Source organism: Halichoeres trimaculatus, unplaced genomic scaffold, assembly GCF_033239565.1.
Source record: "Halichoeres trimaculatus isolate MK-OKI-2021-1 unplaced genomic scaffold, fHalTri1.1 fHalTri1_scaffold_20, whole genome shotgun sequence".
Classification (NCBI taxonomy): Eukaryota; Metazoa; Chordata; class Actinopteri; order Labriformes; family Labridae; genus Halichoeres; species Halichoeres trimaculatus.
Genome location: NW_027437198.1, coordinates 23,581,223 through 23,600,475, shown reverse-complemented (window position 1 = coordinate 23,600,475; position 19,253 = coordinate 23,581,223). Strand labels below are relative to the sequence as shown.

The window sequence follows — 19,253 nt, the reverse complement described above, 5'->3', positions numbered from 1 at the left end:
CCACAGATTAAGAATACGATACATAAAATATTTTTAAGTGCATTAAGTCTTCGGAAATATAAACATTTATCCGGACCTAAATAACTGGTCATGTGTCCTTCCGCGCAGAGCTAGTGCGCTCCGTGCCCCCTCCTCCTTTCAGCTGTAGGGAATGTAAACAAGCTATGCCTCAGGCGCCGGTTGTAGCCTCCTGTAAGTTTGATCAAGTATCGTAATTCTTTTGTTTGTACTCTAAGGATTGTGAGGCAGCATAGGAAATTCAAAATGAGTGACTATGACAGCGACGAAGAAGTTTCATTCACTTTGGAACCAAAAGGATACCTGTATGAACCGGAGTACACAGAAGAGGAGCTGCTACAGATGGAGACTGAAAGGAATACAGAGGAAACATCCACGAACAATGTTTTTAAATCTAAAATGAAAAAAATGGAAGCTGGTTCTTTGAGGGTTGTAGCTCGTTTTGTTTGTACAGTCATTTCCAAGAACGGGATTTAATACATTTTCTTGTCTTTTATTGACTGTGTTTGTCTCTTTTTGTGCTTCCTGTCCGTAACTTTGTGTTTTTGCTGCTGCCTGTCTTGGACGGGTCTCCCTTGGAAAAGAGGTTTTTTAATCTCAATGGAACCGACAAGGGTGGAAGAAAAAGTCATTTTATCAGGATTTTTGTTTGGCAATATCAAAACTTGGATTCTTCGTCAATTTTTATTTTTTTTCAAATTCAAATTCTTCATTTCAGTCTTTACTTATAAACTGGATTAGAAGAGTCTTCACTTTTCTCCAGCAGAGGGTGAAATGTTTCTCTCTGACTCACGTGATGTGCATTTAATAGGAAAATATGGCTCCTGATTAAGTCTGTAGAAATTATCATCATCATTTAGCTTTTTCACATGGTCTGGTGTTAAAAAACAAACTTAAAATCGTAAATCATAACACATTGGATTGTTGGTGTTTGATGTGCAGCTCTCTGAAGGTGACCGTTCTCATGTTAACACCACAGAGAAGTGAAAAGTGAAGCCTCCGCTCTACGTACTCTGAGCTGTTTGGGTCCTTATCCACTTCCCTCTTCATAAAACCTCTAAATTACACTTGTACAACACGCTCACACCCCTCCCCCTCTCACTGTATGCATAATTCAGCAGTTATCCAATTATTTCTGAGAATAATTCTATATGAACATGCAATATTGATGTGTTTCCAGATACTCTCCATGAAAGAAAAAAACAGGTTGGAGGTCGTAGTGTCCTTGGTGATGAACCCAGCTGAAGCTTTCTGACGCAAACATTCGCAAAGAGTGAATCTGGATATTCCTCACGTTAACTCCTCATCAGTTACAAAACAAACCCTGATGTAGTTTATTCACACTCTAATTAAACTCCATCACGTTAACTATCCTTCCTCACCTGCTCGTCTCTGTGACTGAGATGAAAGCGGTTTACTCGGCCCAGCACAGACACATCGAGATCGATATCGTAATGAGCGCAGCGGGCTTTTGACTCGCTCCAACACAAGAGCACCTTTCTTGTCTCTGAGCACAAATCACTGAGTGCCCGGTGGATCAATGTGTCCTCCCCTCTAATGAATGTGCAGTAAACATGATTAATGTCATGAGACGCACTGTTTATCCTCTGTTTATCTCCATCCTCTAACCTCTCCTTTGCCCCTTCTCTCCTTCCCTTCGTCTCTGCAGGTGAGACCTTCTCGGAGAACTACAGCCACACGGAGCAGTGCCGGCCCTGCACTCAGTGCACCGGCCTGATGCGGATGGAGACGCCCTGCACGGACTCCAACGACGCCATCTGCATCTGCAACTACAACTACTTCTTCAGCTTGATATCGGGGAAGTGCGAGCCGTGCACGGTGTGCCCGGCGGGACAGGGCGTGTTCTCCCACTGTGAACACACCCGCGATACCATGTGTGAGGAGTGTCTCGACGATACTTTCTCGGAGCAGGACAGCTACCTCGACCCCTGCCTGCCCTGCACCATCTGCGACGAGGAGACTGAGACGCAGCTGGCTGAATGCACGCCAACCAGCGACTCTGTCTGTCACAGTAAGTCTGCCACACACTGCACTCAGCACAACCTGAAGAGAAGACAACAAGCTACCACTCTTTATGAGCTAACAGATGATCTGCCATGAAAGATAAACCTTTAAAGCATCATTTGAAAGTTGTAAACTCAACATCTTTGTTTATTATCCTCTTGGTTGGAGGAATAAAAGCCGCCTCTTTGCCTTGGACTTCAGCAGTCAGATGATAAAGCGCATCATGCTGCGCTTCCTGCGAGTTATGGCTTTATTTATCTCCTCCAGTGGTCGCACAGAGCTCATAAAAGAACAGGTGGTTATTGCTGTAATTATTCCAGGCTCCAAACAGGGCTCATCTGTCAGAACTAATGACAGAGTGCAGGAGAAAAACACCAAAGCAAAGCTCCCAACATCATCTTTAGTTTCACTTTTCCTCCTGAAATAAATCAGGAGAATTAAGCAGACAAAAGTCTCTGTTCTCAAACCGTCTTTGACTTTTGTTTCTCTGCAGTCGGAGGATGAGTGAAGCTGACGTTGGAGTAATTCACAGTCCGGAAGTTGGTCTGCGAGTTTGCACCACAGACAAATCTCCAGGGTTTGTTTGGTCGCTTTCAAAGCCTGTTTGGGTCACTTGATTGAGGCTGTGGGTAAACCAGAGCACAAACGCACTCAGGAAGAAACAGGAACAGAAAAGAGACACAGACTTAGATCGATGCAAAAGATACTAAAGTTTAGAAAATGCAGTTTGAGAAGTGAAAACCCTGTTCTTAGCTTGTTTTTGTCGAGCATTGAAGGATTGCAGCTCCTGGATTTGCTAAGACTAGAAAATTTAAAAGTGCAATGTGTAGAAATTTTAGCAGACATTTTAATAAGAACATCTTAAGTCTAAAAAGACATTTTCTGCTGAAAATGAGACAAAAACACTTGATCGGTTTTCAATTTTTGTCAGTGATTCCTCAAAAATCTGCAGTATACAAACACGGCCGTTCATAATGTCTGCTTCTGTGAACAGGAGCTAACTTAATAAAAAAACAAACACAAACATATATTTAAACAGTATTTCTCATTTCTGCCATTTCTGCACGATCAAATGCTGACAACTTCTACACTACGTGCCTTTAAAGGAATTTGCAAGAAATCGCTAAAAACTACCAAAGACGAATCCACAATTAGTCAACATGAGAAAATTCCAGGCACACACTGGCTCATAATTCACTTGTTAGTAGTCTGTTTTTAAAATACCAACTTTATTTTGAAAGTAAAGTGGTAAATTCTGAGCATGTGCAAGACCAGTCAACCCAAACTTGTCGTTTGCAAACAGCGACCCAGCTGCAGCCCAGCAAACTCAGGAGACGTCATCCTGTCCAAACAGGATAAATCAGTGTTAGCTTCACAATCTGTGAGCCAGGAAGGACTAAACCAAGCAGGAAGCTCAGGTCTGCAGAGATTAAAGCTTAAAGCTGCAGTTCCACAATCGTCCACTTGAGGCTGGCTGCAAAAGCACATGAAGCTACACACACACTGATTCAAAAGCTGCTCAGTTTATTTTGATCGCAGTAATTAGTGACTTCTTTCCAGTATCTTGTCCAGCACAGATCCCTTTAGGAGCCCTCTGGTTTCCAGGAACTTCAAAGCTGCGTTGGAGCCATCATATAGAACGTCTCTCTCCCAGTTGGAGGTCAGCCTTTTCAAATGGCAGGAAGTTAAAAGCTTTAGCATTAAAAGGTCAAAGACTGGAGATGTGTCAGCTCAGAGACAATGAGTAATCTGCTCTCCCACAAAGCAGAGGGCAATACACAACAGGAGGAGCAGAGAGGAGCTCTTTGTATCTGAGAGGAGATACAGAGGAAGCTGTAAACTCTCTGAGGCTGGACGAGGCATGAAATCCACCTCATCAGGGGGGACGAGGCGCAGACCTGGGTGGTGGACGTCTCAGCTTTGGATTTCTTTGATAAGAAATATCAGATTAGTGAGAGCTGTGGGATAAAGTGTGACATCTGTGGCTCTCAAACCCGACACAGTGTCCCACCTTGGTGCAAACTTTAACCGAAGCAGCTTTTCCATCGTAGAGTTCATTAAACGCCTCTGAGAAAGCGTTTAATAGCCGAAGCTCTCACTAATGCATGCCCTTTAATTGATCTCCTGCATGCTCCAGAGCTTTTAAATGAACTTTAATGTTTGATATGACTGTTAGGATTAGCTCGTCTCAAAGTTTGACCCTGTTGGGGTTTGCAGCCTCAGACGCTCGCAGGTATTTGGATTTTGTGGAGTTAATGAACCTTAAAGCTGTGTCAGCACCCTGCTTCAGTACAGCGTGAATCCCTCTTTGAGTCGAAAGGAGAAAAGGAGCAGGGAGACGAGCTGGAAGAAGTGCTAATAACAGACGATGACTTCCAACCTTGTCTTCCACACGAAGCATCAGAGTTTGATTTTTTACCACCAATGAATCATCAGCGCGGTGCTCTCAGACACCAACATCACCTTTCAGACACCAGGCACTGCTTTGCTTCTCAGGTCAGTTTTTAAAACGGGCACAAAAACACGGCTGAAGGAAACTTCCAGCGCAGAGAGGTGTTTTATTTCTGCAGCTTTAAACAGATGCCTGGCCTCGGTGTCCACCTGTTTGGCCCTCACAGAAATATTTCAACAACTTTGGGATGGATTCAGAAATTCCTGTGAGCCGCTCAGGTGTCTTTCTTTATCAGACCACCTCTTCTCTCTGCCTGCTGACTTTTCCCCTCAGTTTTCTTTCCCTTTGTCTGATTTACTTCAGACTTTTGGCTCTTGTTGATTTACTGTCCTACAGTTTGACTGTGAAACTACAGACGGTCCAGTTATAGGTATTTTCTTTTCTTTATAAATAAAGTGATCATGTGACATTCTTGGTATGAGTTTGGGAAAAACTGAAATCTTATCAAGTGTTTTTGGCTTATTTCCAGTAGAAAATGTCTTTTTAGACTTAATATGAGCCACATTAAACTGATTAGTCCAGAAAAATGTCTTATGTCAAGTTATTTAAAGACAAAAATTAGGTCTGAATTTCTTGTAACAAGAGAAAAGTTGCTTCTATTAAAACATTTTACTAGTTTTAGTTTCGAGCAAATTTCTCTTGTTGGCTGATTTTTTTTTACTCATTAAAAGCAACTCAGACCTCATTTTATATTTAAATAACTTAAAAACAAGATATTTTCATGGGCTCGTAGGTTGAATGTGGCTCATATTAAGTACAACAAGACACATATTTCTTAAAATAAGACAAAAACACTTGATAAGATTTCAGTTTTATGCAGTGCTGAAACAGAAATCTCTCTGCGTTTACATTTTGCTTAACCAAAGCAGAGTCCATTTTTTGTTTAATTTTCACATCATTTCTCCCTCTCTGCCTGAATTAATCAACAATTAAAAATAGATTGTTTTTATGTATTTTTTTTAGTCTTACAGATATTAAATTAAGTGGAGATTGTAAACTTGAGTATGCAAGACACAATAGTTAAAACTAAGTTATATTATATACAGACATGAGAAGTTCATTCCCTGATCAACATATTGTGAATCAATAGGTAATAATGAGATACAAAGGTCATTACAGCTGCATCAAGACCTGACTGGGTATGTCGCAAATTCGCAACAACGGGCATCAAGGGGTTAATGAAAGCAGGGATAATTAACCAAACCCCCCAAAGAAAGGAGAGGTGATCACGCTAACATGGCAGAGGACTAACGGCGACTGAGCGACTCAATCAGACTTTAAAACCTAGCATAAAACATGATGGATTACACAGCCAAAAACTGAAATCGTATCAAGTTTTTTTTGTCTAATTTGAAGTAAAATTGTCTTACTACCCTAAATATGAGCCACATTCACCTGGTCAATCTAGAAAATGTCTTATTTCAAGTTTTTTAAAGACAAAAATGTGGCCTGATTTGCTCGTAACAAGTCAAAAAATCTGCCAATAGAACAAGAGAAAAGTTACTTGAAATTTGCTTGAAACTATAATAATGTCTTGATGCAAGTCACTTTCCTCTTGTTCCATTGGACACTTTTACTTGTTACAAGCAACTCAGACCTAATTTTTGTCTTTAAATACCTTGAAATAAGACATTTTTTCTAGACTGGTCAGGTGAATGTGGCACAAATCAAGTCTAAAAAGACATTTTCTACTGAAAATAAGACAAAAACACTTGATAAGATTTAGTTTTTTGCAGGGCAAGGGGCCGTTTTTAGGGCATTTGTTGTTTTCTTTTTTTTAGATATTTTGGGGGCTGTTTATGCCTTTAATTGGATAGTAGAGAGGACAGTGGATAGAGGAGGAAACAGGGTGAGAGTAAGGGGAAAGCTGCTACAGGCTGGATTCAAACTCAGGCCACCTGTGCAAGGGCGAACCTCATGGAGTACGACCTGATCCACTAGGCCATCTGCGCCCCAGGACAACAGTTTTAGGATGAAACGCAAAGGTATTGTTACGTTTCAGCCCCGCCTCATGGAAATGACATTTAGCCAACCTGAAATGTAAACTTTTGAAAACGGCCTTTGGGGTGGAACTTGTGGTAACACTTTTACACTTTTCATGTGGCAACTTAACCTGCTATGCACAAACCAAACAGTAGTAACGATCGCAGACTACCATGCTAAATGCTGCTAAATCTGCTGACTGCCTTTCATCTGTTGCTCGACTTCTGCTATCAGTGAAGACGCATTCAGTATAGACGCCAGATAATCAGCTTGCCTCTACTTCAGCTACTAGAAGACTCTCAAGTTATATCGCCAACTAAAGGCCTGGCATGCGTACTACAGCACTTTCAGTCACTCAGCGTTTCTGTTCAAACGCAGTTTTTAACACATTTTTAGATGAAACATTAAAGTTAAGATTCAGATTACTTTATTTGTACCCAAGGTTTGTTTTTCAGTCAGTACGATTACAACAATCATAACCTGTGTAAACAGGGCTTAAGATTTCACATTATGTCAAAATAATTCAGCTAAGTAGACTTAGTGAACAGTAGGGATGGGTACCTTTCACATTTGAAACGATACGGTACCTATACCCGGTACCTGTTAACCTTTACCGGTACTCAACGGTACCAATTTTTGGTACTTTCTGTGTTATAGTGGTAAAAAAATATCAATTTATTGAAGAATAAAATACATATTTTTTCTCAATTTAACATATTCATTCTTCAGTGTATAACCTTGCAATGCTGTGTTCATGTCCAGTTGGAAGGACAATCTCCTACTCTTCCACTCCCTCACGGTCACAAGGATGCATTTAGGTACCTAAATATGGTACCTTTTGATTTTATGTGAATCGGTACGCGGTACTTTTGACAGAATTCGGTCGGTACCTTTAAAAGTACCTAACTCGGTACCCATCCCTAGTGAACAGTTATCTACAAACCCAAGAACAGACCAAGACAACAAAAGGAAAGCCTTCATTGGGAAATGAGTCTACCTTTAGGCATATATTGCTAAGACTGCTGCACTGACACTGTCGTTATCTTGCTTGGTTACCTTTAGGGTCTTTTTCAACTAAGAAATGTTAAAAGAACAACAAAAAAAACAGCATCCCCAGCCCCCACAGACACCACATTATAGGAACCGGGGCATGCAGTCGTCTCAAATTGGGTTTAAATGTCAAACTCTTCTTGTTTTTCCTCATCAAACAGTAAAAAAGCTGTTATGTTAGATAAAAATGACCTCTGATGGTTCAGTCAGTTCAATTATGAATCAAAGCTGGGGACTGAGGGAGGACGTGTGTGAACCAGATCTGCGTTTGTGAACTCCATGAATCACTCCTCCTCCTGGTTTCTTCCTGTTTGGTTTGAAGACTCTCCCTATTAATTGACTCCAGTGAAGGACCCATGAGGACGTACCGTGACAGGTCTGGCAGCCATCATAACAAACTGCCCCCTTTGCCCCATAAAAGCCCTCCACAGTACCCACTGGTTCCATCTGATGTGCAGCCGACCACAATACCCTCCTTTGCTGCCCGTCGGGCGCCCACACATGCAGCTTGTCTCACCTTTGACCCTCTCTTGTCCTGACCAATCGTGTGACGGGATATGGCATGATAAGCGTCCTCACGGGGCGTCCCTTTGAATGGATAGCCCTGTCGTTGAGCACCGCTGGGCCTGTGGGTAACGGTCACATGTGGTGGTGATGATGTTTCCAGGCCCTCCATGGTGGTCTGCGCTGGCTTCGCATACAGATACGAGTTTAGCAGCAAACAGGAAGCTGAAACTCTCATCATATCTGCGCTCCATCATTCCAGGAAGGAGCCATCCTGGGTTTTTCTTCCTTTTCCATGTTTGGTACCAAATATAGGATGAAGATATTTCCAAACCCCCAAATCCCAGCCTCATATCCAGCTGTCACCAAGTGTCAATTACATGGAAGGATGACAAAGGCAGGGAGGGATGGGAAGAGGCAGTGTGCAGTGTGCTGTGCTGGTATACTGTGCCGATGGGTCGATATGAGTCCTGGGATTTCTTCTGCTCATGCTCAGGTTTCGCTGAATGACCTCTATGAGCACCCACACTTGACTGCAGGACACACACACACACACACACACACTGAAAGTCTTCTTCAGGGTGAGGCGCACAAACACTCTTTATGGGCATCCAAAATCAATACAGCTGATGGCACGTGCACGCTCCTCCTCTCCTGCCAAGCGTGCTTCAGCTTCCACATTTTTCATTAAACCCTGGACACCGCACATGTGCAAACCCGCTTTGATGTGAAATTGAAAACACCTCCCTCTTGGTTTATGAAGGTCTCATCACTCGGACGTGTGAAAGGTTGGGATAATGTCAGTTTCACGAGACGTGTGAAGCGTCTGTGGGAGTGTTTGTCGTGGAGAACAAGATGGAGATAGAGATTAGAAAAACAGACACAGGCCTGACTTCCTTTCTCTTCATTACCCAGCTCATCAACCTCTCCCCTCCTCCTCGTCTTTCCTGTCTTCATTTGCTCTCCCCATCGCTTCCCATAGCGGCCCTCGAGTGGTGGAAGGTGGCCAGCGTGCATTCAGCGCCTTCACCGCTGCAGTATAATTACTCCTGCTAATCAGAGCACTTTACAGCAGCTTCTCTGTTCATCTTCCCCCCCTCCTCACCCACTTCCTAACACTCTGCCTCTCTGTCCGCTCTCCCCCTTTCCCTATTAACCCTCCCGAACTGAAAGACAGAGCGCTCACTTGAATAATTCGTAGTACGTGTGCGTTTGATGGATGTGTGCGCGTCAGGCGGTGGACACAGAGGAAGATTGAGATAGAGGCTGAGCGAGGACAGAGGGAGAGTGTTTGGCGGCTGATAAAGAGGTCATTGTGCATGTGCTTGGCCTGATAGCTGCTCATCTCCACCCTGAACTCGCAGCCGCCAAGACATCAACCTCCGCTCAAGACCTCTGGGGTTAACTCCACCATAAAGACCTCAATGGCTCATAAAATTAAGTCTTTTTTTCCCCCCTCTCTCCTGTCCACACCCGGCTAATAAACACATCTCCCGTGCACACTCAGCCAAACGCTTGTAAAAATCCTGGGATAGTTTTATTTTGTTTTTCACGAGTGTTTTAAACCAGCTGAAGCCGAAATGAAATCGTTAAAGCTGTGGAGCCGCCTCTGAGCCTCTCTGTTTGGAGCCGAGGTATGCAGGAGCTCACAGGTTTATCTGTGGGTCAGGACTCCATCTGAAACGTCTTCTCCCTTCATTTCTCCAACTGCTGCAGAAAACACACCCAACTAGAGATTAGAATAGAGTAGAATAGAACAGAATAGAATAGTCATCATGTGACCTGCTCACAATAAAATTAGGAGCACTGCTCTGTTTGGTGTTCAGACAAGGAATAAACAACAGGAGAAGAAAAAAACAGCACAAAAAAGGAGAAATCAGAAAATATGAAAAATGTTTCCTGTTTTCTTTCTTTCTTTCTTTCTTTCTTTCTTTCTTTCTTTCTTTCTTTCTTTCACTCTTCCCTTTATGTCTTTTCACTTCTTCTTCTTTTTTCTTTTCCCTCTTTTTTCTTCTTTCTTGTCCTTTGTCTTTTCTTCGTCCATTTTCTCCTTTTTCCTTTCTTTTCTCTCCTTTTCTGTTACTCTTCTTTCTTCTTTTTCCTTACCTTTTTCTCCTTTCTATTCTGTTTATTTGCTTTTTCTTTTTCTCTTTTCCCTTTCTTTTCTCCTTTCTTGCCCTTTGTCTTTTCTCTTCTTTTTTCACCCTTTTCTTTTCTGTTCTCTCCTTTTTCTGTTATCTTCTTTACTTTTCTCTTTGTTCTTCTTTTTCCTTACTTTTTACTTCTTTCCTTTCTCCCTTCTTGTCCTTTTTTCTTTTTCTCCTTTTCCTCTATCTTTTCTTTCTTGTCCTTTGTCTTTTCACTTCTTTTTTCCCTCTTTCCCCCTTTTCTCTCCTTTTTCCTATTTTGTCTTCTTAACCTTTCTCTTCTTTCTTTTTTTCCTTTGTCTTCTTTCCATTTTTGTTTATTTCTGTTTTTTCTACCCTTTCTTTTCTTCTTTCTTGTCATTTTTTCTTCTCTTTTCTTCTTTTTCTTTTGTTTTTTCTTTTTTAGTAATCTCTCTCCATTTCTTTTTCTTCTTTTTCTTATGTGTTTGTGTCCTTTTTTCATACTTTCATTTCTTTTTCATTTCTTTTTCTTCTTTTCAGTTTTTTCCTTTTTCTTACTTTTTCATCTTTTCTTTACTCTTCCTTTTTTCTTTTTTTCTAAGTTGTTTCTCTCTCTCCTTTTTTCTGGATAAATTTATTTATTCATTTATTTGTTGTTATTAGGGCCCGAGCCCCCGAGAATCGGGGGGCGAAGCCCTATTGTAACTGTTAGGATTATTCTTCTTCTTCTTCTTCTTCTTCTTCTTCTTCTTTGTTTCTGCCAATACAATGCCATTTTGCGTGCCTTTGGCTTGAAAAAAAGGCGAAATGACCTAGCCACAAAATTCAAACTCGGCGAAAAATTTATGATTCCACTGTCTCTGCAAAAATTCATCCCCCCTTGCGCCCCCTAGGGGCTTAAAACTGCAGCCCCTTGGTCTGCTTTCAGCTACAGCCTTGAAATTTGGTGGGTATAACAAGCATGCCCACATGAACAAAAAAGTCTCTTATGACTATCGTGAATTCTCAACACGAACTTCGCTATTAGCACGTAAACATGGGATTTTGACGATTTGTAGCCTACGCATTTGAACGAACTAGTCCTAGGGCTTTTGTCACAGCAACTCCAAACTTGGCATGTGTATACTACACACATTGAACATTAATAATCATAGCTAAATTTACAGAATTTTTTTCCGTTTGGCTAGGACAGCGGCTCAAAGTTCGGCATTTTTCAACTTTGTCCAATCTGCACCAAAATCAAGACACATGTTCAGTGTTAAGCCCTGGACACAGCCATGTCCCTATTCCTCCCAGAAATTACAACGCCTCCTGATGGCAATGGCCTGAAATTGCTAAAATTACGTTTATAGGCTATGTATTTCAATGAACTACTCCCAGGTTTGGACTAAGATGAACTCCAAACTTGCCTTGTGGAAACTACACACATTGAAGATGAACACTTACAATACAATTCTTATCATCTTGTATGGCGTGGCCACAAATGGCCGCCAAAGTTCACCATTTTGCTACTTCATGAAAATCTTAATAGCTCTCTTGTACAATGTTGGATCAGGCCCAAAATGCACACATATGTTAACTCTCCCATCTCCAACACATCTATATACTTGTTTTCATCTAACACTACAGCGCCCCTTACTGTTAACAGGAAGTAATGTCTTTTACTCTCTGATTCATAGCCTCTTCATTTTTTGCCATTTTCTTTTTCATTTAACTTGCAAATGTCTGTCACGCCTTCATAAAGCATTACACATCAGCTCATGTCCTCAAGGTCAAGGGTGTGTCTATGGCACTAGCTTCCCCTCGCTAATGTCAAAACACAGCAGGAAGTAGTACTAACTCAGTCATTTAAGGTCTAATTTCTTCCAAACTTCACACACACCATGAAAGTCCATCCCCCAACTCTTCTATAACCTCAAATCTCTGCTACTGCAATAGCGCCACCCACTGGAAATGCTTGATAATATTATTACATTCATTTTAACATTTGCTCCCAATTTTACACACATGAAGTCACTCCCAATCCTGACTTCTGTTGACATGAATTACAGTGATAATGCTGCTCCCCCTATGGTACACTAATCATATCAACTATGCTTTCAATGTACCATGTATGCTTGCTTGCTGGGCGACAACCTCATCCATACACACAGCTCTTGCTTGAGGCACATTTTGCTGCACTTAGGCTGCTTGGAAATTACCACAAGATGGACCATTTTACGCGGGGCGAGGGCCCGTCATTGCTGCATGCAGCTATATTTATTATTATTATCATTATTTATTCTATTTTATTTGTTACAGTTAATTACTCCTCGTTGGATCACCACTCGGAGCAGCACTCCTTATTTTATTGTGTATAAGTCACATAATGAAAACAGGCTTTTTATTCTATTCTATTCTATTCTATTCTATTCTATTCTATTCTATTCTATTCAGTCTGGCTTGTTTTCCACATCACTTAGAGAAAAGAAGGGATGAAGGGAGAAGAAGCTTCAGATTGAGTCCTGAGGTGAATCATGGACCTGCATGAAGAGAAGAACAGTAGCCGTGTCATTAACCGTGCATCCAGCCGAGCCGTCTCACTCTCACACCTTCATCCTCACTTTATTCTATTCCCTAGCTCAGGTTGCATTGCTAATACCATTAGCCGTCCCTGCATTAGCCGGATGATGTATGGCTGTGCTGAGGAAACCTGACTACATCCCAGGAAAGGTCAAGACAAGCATGTAATACAGACACTCCCCCGAACGCTGCCTTCCTTTTAGACACATCCAAATCAATAGCACCGCCTGAAATAGACCGCTGCATTATTTCGGTGTTTCTAAGTATGGCCCGCACATGTGCCGTGTTTTTCTGTGTGGGGGGAGATATTTTCGACCATTTCAGTAAACCAATCCTACTCCACCCTCGCTGGACCGCCCTCGCCATCAGCTCGCAGACAGGCAGACCAGTGTGGAGACTCATCAGGGATCAGAATATTTCTGATACATCCACATAAGTTGGCCATCAGGGTCCCTTTGGACTATTAGAGGCGAGTGAGCGCGTCTGAATTATGCAACAAATCAATCTGAGGAAACATGACGATGTGAGGGAAAAGGAAAACCTCAGACTGTGATGGTCCGCTGGGTTTCTGTTCTGGGTTTTCATCACCAGCTTTACAAATCACTCCATCAATTTCTCAAATTTTTAGTTAAAGAAACACGCTTCATGTTTGATTTAAACAATAAGGGGAGACACAATCTCTGTGTTTTCTAGGAAGCAATTTGCTCGTCTGTTTGGTGTGGAGATTGGGTTAGTTTGCACCATTTTCCAACTCCAGTCCAAACTTTTCTTATTGTTTTGAAGCACTCCCAATCAAATCCGACAGCCTGTGCGGTCCGTGGACCATCCCAGACATAGTTTCTGGAAAGACACATTGTTCTTGAATTATTAAAATGTAATTTTTCAGTGCGGTGAGCAGCACGATTGAAATTGTACTCTCCTCCAATGATGTAAGAGATGAATGTCTCGGGCCCTGAACATCAGCTGCACTGCTGGCCAGGAAGTCTGAGAAAGTGAATGAGAAAAGAGTCAGTGGAGGAAAAAGTCAGGAGATTCAAACATGGAGTGCATGAAAAAGATGTGCTGCAATAAAGACATGCAGCATAGTTATTCCTCCTCAAAAACAGGATGACTTCAAAGTAGGATGCAGGGATGCAGCGTCCCGGTCTGTGGCCTTGAGGAGAGCTTCAGGGTCTCCTCAGGGTTAATCCTCCAAGCAGGAGCACGGCGCTAATGAGGAGCAGCCTTTAGGTTTTGCAGAGAATAACAGAGCTCCAGTTTGTGTTTTCCATCTCCACCTGGCTGCAGAGCTTTAAGAAGTTTTACTTTTTGGCCGGACTGACCTGCCGTACCTCAGCTCGAGGGATGGAACAATATGAGCAGCTCTCTGAGCTTTTCCACCATCTGACGGGACCACGTTGTGTTTCTTACGGGGCTTTCCCGAACAGAAGGAGACCATGTCAGGACTGTAGGAGAGATTTAACGGATAAACTGTGTTTCCAGGGCGAGTCATGCCCATCAGAGCGGATGCATTGTGGGAAACTACGCTGAATCATTAATAAAGCGGAGAAACAGAGGAAACAAGACAGTTTATGAAAATGAGTCTTCTTCCAGGCATCGCCGTGATAGAAACCAGACCCTTTCAGTAGCACACAGCCTTCCTGCCTCTCTGGCCTCAGCAGAGGCTACACTCATCGCGCTGACCTCGCTAAAGCCCCGCACTTTGTTCCGCCCGCGTCCATATGGCCTTAATGTCATGCAATGAGCAGAGATGAGATAGTTGGCAGACATGTTCGAGGGGAGAGACCTGGCGTGCAGGGCTCAGGCCTGGTGTGGGGCGGGCCGGTCGGTGGGTGACAGATATCTGCCCCCCTCGTGGAGGAACATTCTTTTTCATTCCGCGCACAGCAAGTCAGGCAGAAACCATCTGCCAATCAGAAACAGCTGCTGCATGTGTGCAGTGGATCAGACATCTGGTGGGGGACTCGGTGTCTACGCTTTCAGCAAAACAACTCTCAGAGATAAGATGTCATGTCGAGGTTTTCCTTCCACTGATCTGTGGCGAGCCTCCGACTGATCCCAAGGTTTGACTGTGAGGTTCATGGTGTGAGTTTCAGCCTGAAGTCTCAACAACTGCTGGACGAAGGGCGTTAAAAATATGATGTTAACATTTATATCCATCAGAATGAATTAACGTCATATCAATTAGAGATGGTTTAACCTTACACGTCACAAGGTAGAACTTTACATCTTTGGGTTTGTGACAAAACGTTTATAATGTTCAAAAGATGCTATTTTTGTCCAGATCAGATCCAGGCTCCATCATGAGATTCGGTTCGGACAGGTTTCTATTCCAGTTCAACTCAATCTGGGTCTGTTCTGTTGCTTTCAGGCTCCATCCCCCTCAGAGCAGAAATGCGTCAGTTTACAGGAAGTAGATCAAGCTGAACAGGAAGTTGTGAACTGCATAAAAACCAAGCAGCAACCTCCGGTCTAAAGGCCTTCACACACCAATGTGGATGTGAATAAACGGCACAAAATTGTGAAAAATTTAGAGGCATCACATTCAATCTCAGCAGCTATTCTCCTCCAAACAATGTCTTTCTAATTGTTATTGTTGTAGTTTTTATGTCTTTTGTCGTAAAGAACTGGGCGCTGGGACATGAACACAATCAATTTTGGATGTTTTGGTATGTGACTTGTCAACAACGAACATTTTGATTGGTCCGATGTGTACTTGTCATGAGTGAAACTGGAAAAATTGACCTCAGTCCAAAAAAATAAAAGCCGCAATTTTGCTCAGCGAAAGAACATTGCTAATGTGAAAGCTTGCATTGAAAAACAGTAGGTTTGAAAAAAACTAATAACGTGCTAAATATTTGCACGAAAAATATGCGTCTGGTGTGCAAAGGGCCTAATATGAGACAATGCGGAAGTGCTAAAATCTACCCGAGTGTCCGTTTGAGGCTGGCTCCGGAAGTACACAACGTCACATACACACCAAGCCAAAAAATGTTGTTTTCAAAACAGAAATTAACATATTTACACTCTGGTTCAAAAAACGTTTCCTGTCTGAAATCACTGTATGAGGGGTGAATTTTTTTTCTAACTCAGCAGTTAGCTCATGTGACCAACAGGTGCCCTATAGCTCTACGTAAAACCCCAGTTACTTCCAATGTGGCTGTGATAGCCGATCTGTTTCAAAAATCTGTTTCAGAAACAGACAGGTGACATCGGGGGGACTATGTCCTTTACTTAAACAATCTATGACAAAAACACTGTGACTTCCAAAATAAAACAAACCATGTCCAAACCAAGAGAAGATTTCTTGATCTCCTTACTCCAGTTGACGGATGATAGATCACGCTTAGACTAGAGATGCTTCTGGTACGGTGTGAAGTGCAAACCATCATTACAAGGATTGAAACACTTTTACAAATTGTTAACAAATTTAAATTTTACGTAACATTTTTAGAATAAAAAAAGCATAATGTAATTAGCAAAACACTTTTACAAGTCCTGAAACAAATTTTTCAAAGTTTTTAAAAAGTTTATGGCAAGTGAACTGTCTGTTCTGTGGGACCTACTTTAGCCCAGAAAAAAAAACAACTTTGCTTTTCATGCAGACGATCTCTGAAATCTGTCAAAACAAACAAAACATAATTCATAGGCACACACTTTATATAAAATCTTATGAACTCTGTAAATCTCACGGGGCTTTGTCTTTCCTCGACTCCTTTTGTTGACACTAAATGACTGTTAGTGAATGACGACATTTAGTACGTTCCCTTTCAGTCAAATTTCTGACTTTGTAAATTTGTTTCCATGCTTAAAAAAGTGTTTTACTGATTAAGAGAGTTTCTTCAAATTGTAAAAATGTGTAAAATGTAAATTTCTAATTTTGGTTGCACGTCTCAGCTGCAGTAATCTGACATTTCTCCAGTGTTACACTTTGTCCTTTCGTTTTTTAGTTTATGTAGAATCTGGAATGTGCAAATCAATATTTCAGAGATTTTAAACCTAAAATCTAATCAAACAGTTTCCTAGAGCTGTAAGAATAACCAAGATCTGTATCTTTCTCGTCTGTGTCTCTACCCCTCCTCCTACAGATCCTCTTCTCCCCACATACTTCCCCACCACAGACGTGGAGCCATCTCCTCCTTCCTTCACCAATTACTTCCTCCCTGGCTCTGACAGTCCTGTACCCAGCGCAGAGACGACCACCTCCACCTCCGGCTCGCCTCGCTTCCTGGGCCACGGCGTCCATGAAAACCTCATCCCCATTTACTGCTCCATCCTGGCTGCTGTGGGGGTGGGCTTAGTGGCCTATATCGTCTTCAGGAGGTCAGTATGATGATAAGAGCGCGATAAAAAGCTGCTGTTTGCACCTCGGTGGCGGTAATGTGGGGCAAGTGATGGAGCCGGTGTTGGATGGATGTAGCCCTGAGGCTGAGAGAGATGGTGGTGGTGTATTCAGGCGAGCGCTTTCGAAGAGGTTTTGACCCACTTCCATAAAATCGACTCACCCCAACGTCTCACAATGAGATTTTCTGAAGGAAAAAACACTTAATTCCTCTCAGAGCGTTACGCTCACACATTTGAGGACACACGGTGACACATGAAAGCACTCATCCAGACAGATTCGTACGGCTCAGGCTCAAACCCATTCAACACGAGTAAACAGGCCCATTAGTGGCACGGCTGATTGTTTAAGAAGTGCCAACCGGGGCAGACTCAAGAGCTGGATTTATCTGCAGAGTCACGCACACATCTGGATGTTCCTCCTCCACTGATTGTCATGTATACAGACTGTGAGCTTCTCTGACACCTAATATTTTACAAATATCACTTCAGGTTGTTAACCATCCGTGAGTTTTTCACTCATTTGTTCAGGAGTCTTTCATCTTTGGGCCTAATATCCACACAGCTAATGCAGTTTACTATAACAGTGATTGAACATTTGAAATCCATCAAATCCCTCAACATGAAACACAAGTAAAGAGAGGATGCTCCTCATTTCAAGCAGGCCACACACACGCTTTGAAGTTTCTTCCAGGAATGAGCTGAAAACTGTCATATCATCACCCTGTTAAAATAATGGCCTGAGTCATTTTTGATGGAAATGAGTTTTTGGCTTAAATCATCTCGATAAAAATCACTGGAATCTTTATCTAAAAGGATCATGCTCTATAACTTAAGACAAAATTTTAGATTATTTAGGATGAAATATGTGACTTGGTCAATTTTCCAAGCTTTCATGATGGTGGCTACCTCAAGAAGAAACCGAAACTTAAGCGCAGAAGAATCAGTAAACAGGATTCTTGAACCAGTTTCTTCTGGTGAGTGATTAGGTTCACTATCATAAAGGCTAGGGTAAAATTTTGTGTTGTAATTTAGTCTAAATCTCACAAGTTATAGCTTAACCACAAATTTAGCTACTTCTAGCTAGCTATCTGTCCCTGGCTAGCCCACTTATTTCTGTAACCATAAATGAGATCAAGGCAATGATACCCCTCAATATTTTCTACAGTTCTCCAGTTTCATTTAGCAGATGCTTTCGTCCAAAGCAACATACAACACAAGCAGGAATTTAGAAAACAGAAGGGACAAGCTAATTTGTGCAACAAAGTGCCACAAGTTATCTGGCTACAGCTGCTGCCATTATGTGCAAGGAGATTTTTTCTTTTTTTTGCTTTTAAGTAGAATAATTTAGTCAACTAACCACAATTAGTTGCTGCAACAATATACGTCAACCTTCAACAATATTCAGTAATGAGTGCTGAAAATTCACCAACAGCTGAGTCTTGGACCGTCAGACTCATTCTACCTCTGAGGACAAAGAGGGAAAGGGTTAACTTAAGGGTCAAAGTGTTTCCTGAACAGATGAGTCTTCAGACATCTCTTAAAGTAGAAAGAGACTCTGTGGATCGTATAGAGTTAGGTAATTCATTCCACCATTTGGGGACAACACAGGAGAAGAGTCTGGCTAGAGATTTGGAGCTGCACTGGGCTGGGAGCACCAGGCGTCTTTCATAAGCAGAGCATTGTGGGCCGGAAGACTTAATAATATGAGCCATAGTCCTCAGACCAGTCCAGAAAATGTCTTATTTCAAGTTATTTAGAGAAAAAAGAGGTCTGAATTGCTTTTAACAAGTATAAAAATCTACCAATGGAAAAAGAGAAAAGTTATCTGTATAAAGACATTATTCTAATTGGAAGTAACTAGTGGCTTCACTTGCTAAAATTAAGAATACAGAACAGAAAAAAAGAGACAGTTTTATTTATACTCAGTATATTTCACTCATTATTGTGTTCCTGACAGTTTCTATCAAGTATTTTAATCTAAAAATGAGCACTTTCTCATGTTGTAATACTTGGGGATACTTCTCAGGGCATACTTTTTTATAGATTTAAGAGTCTTTCTTGTCATGTAAAATTGTCTTACTGCATAAATAGATAATTTGACTAGTTTTAAGCCATAATCCCATCTAATTCAGTGTTTTTATCTTGTATTTAGGCTTCCATTTTTTCCAGTGTTCTGACTGACTGGGTCTTTCTTTGTCTCTCTGACT

General features: G+C 41.7%; 1 protein-coding gene across 1 annotated transcript in view; it reads left to right on the top strand.

The window, feature by feature from the left end:
* The window catches only part of ngfra (nerve growth factor receptor a (TNFR superfamily, member 16)), a 44,983-nt gene that overhangs the window by 12,638 nt on the left and 13,092 nt on the right, over positions 1 to 19,253 (top strand). The window contains exons 3-4 of the mRNA XM_074697253.1: positions 1,688 to 2,050; positions 16,791 to 17,025. Of these exons, the coding sequence (XP_074553354.1) occupies positions 1,688 to 2,050; positions 16,791 to 17,025 (598 nt within the window). The remainder of the gene's footprint in view (positions 1 to 1,687; positions 2,051 to 16,790; positions 17,026 to 19,253) is intronic.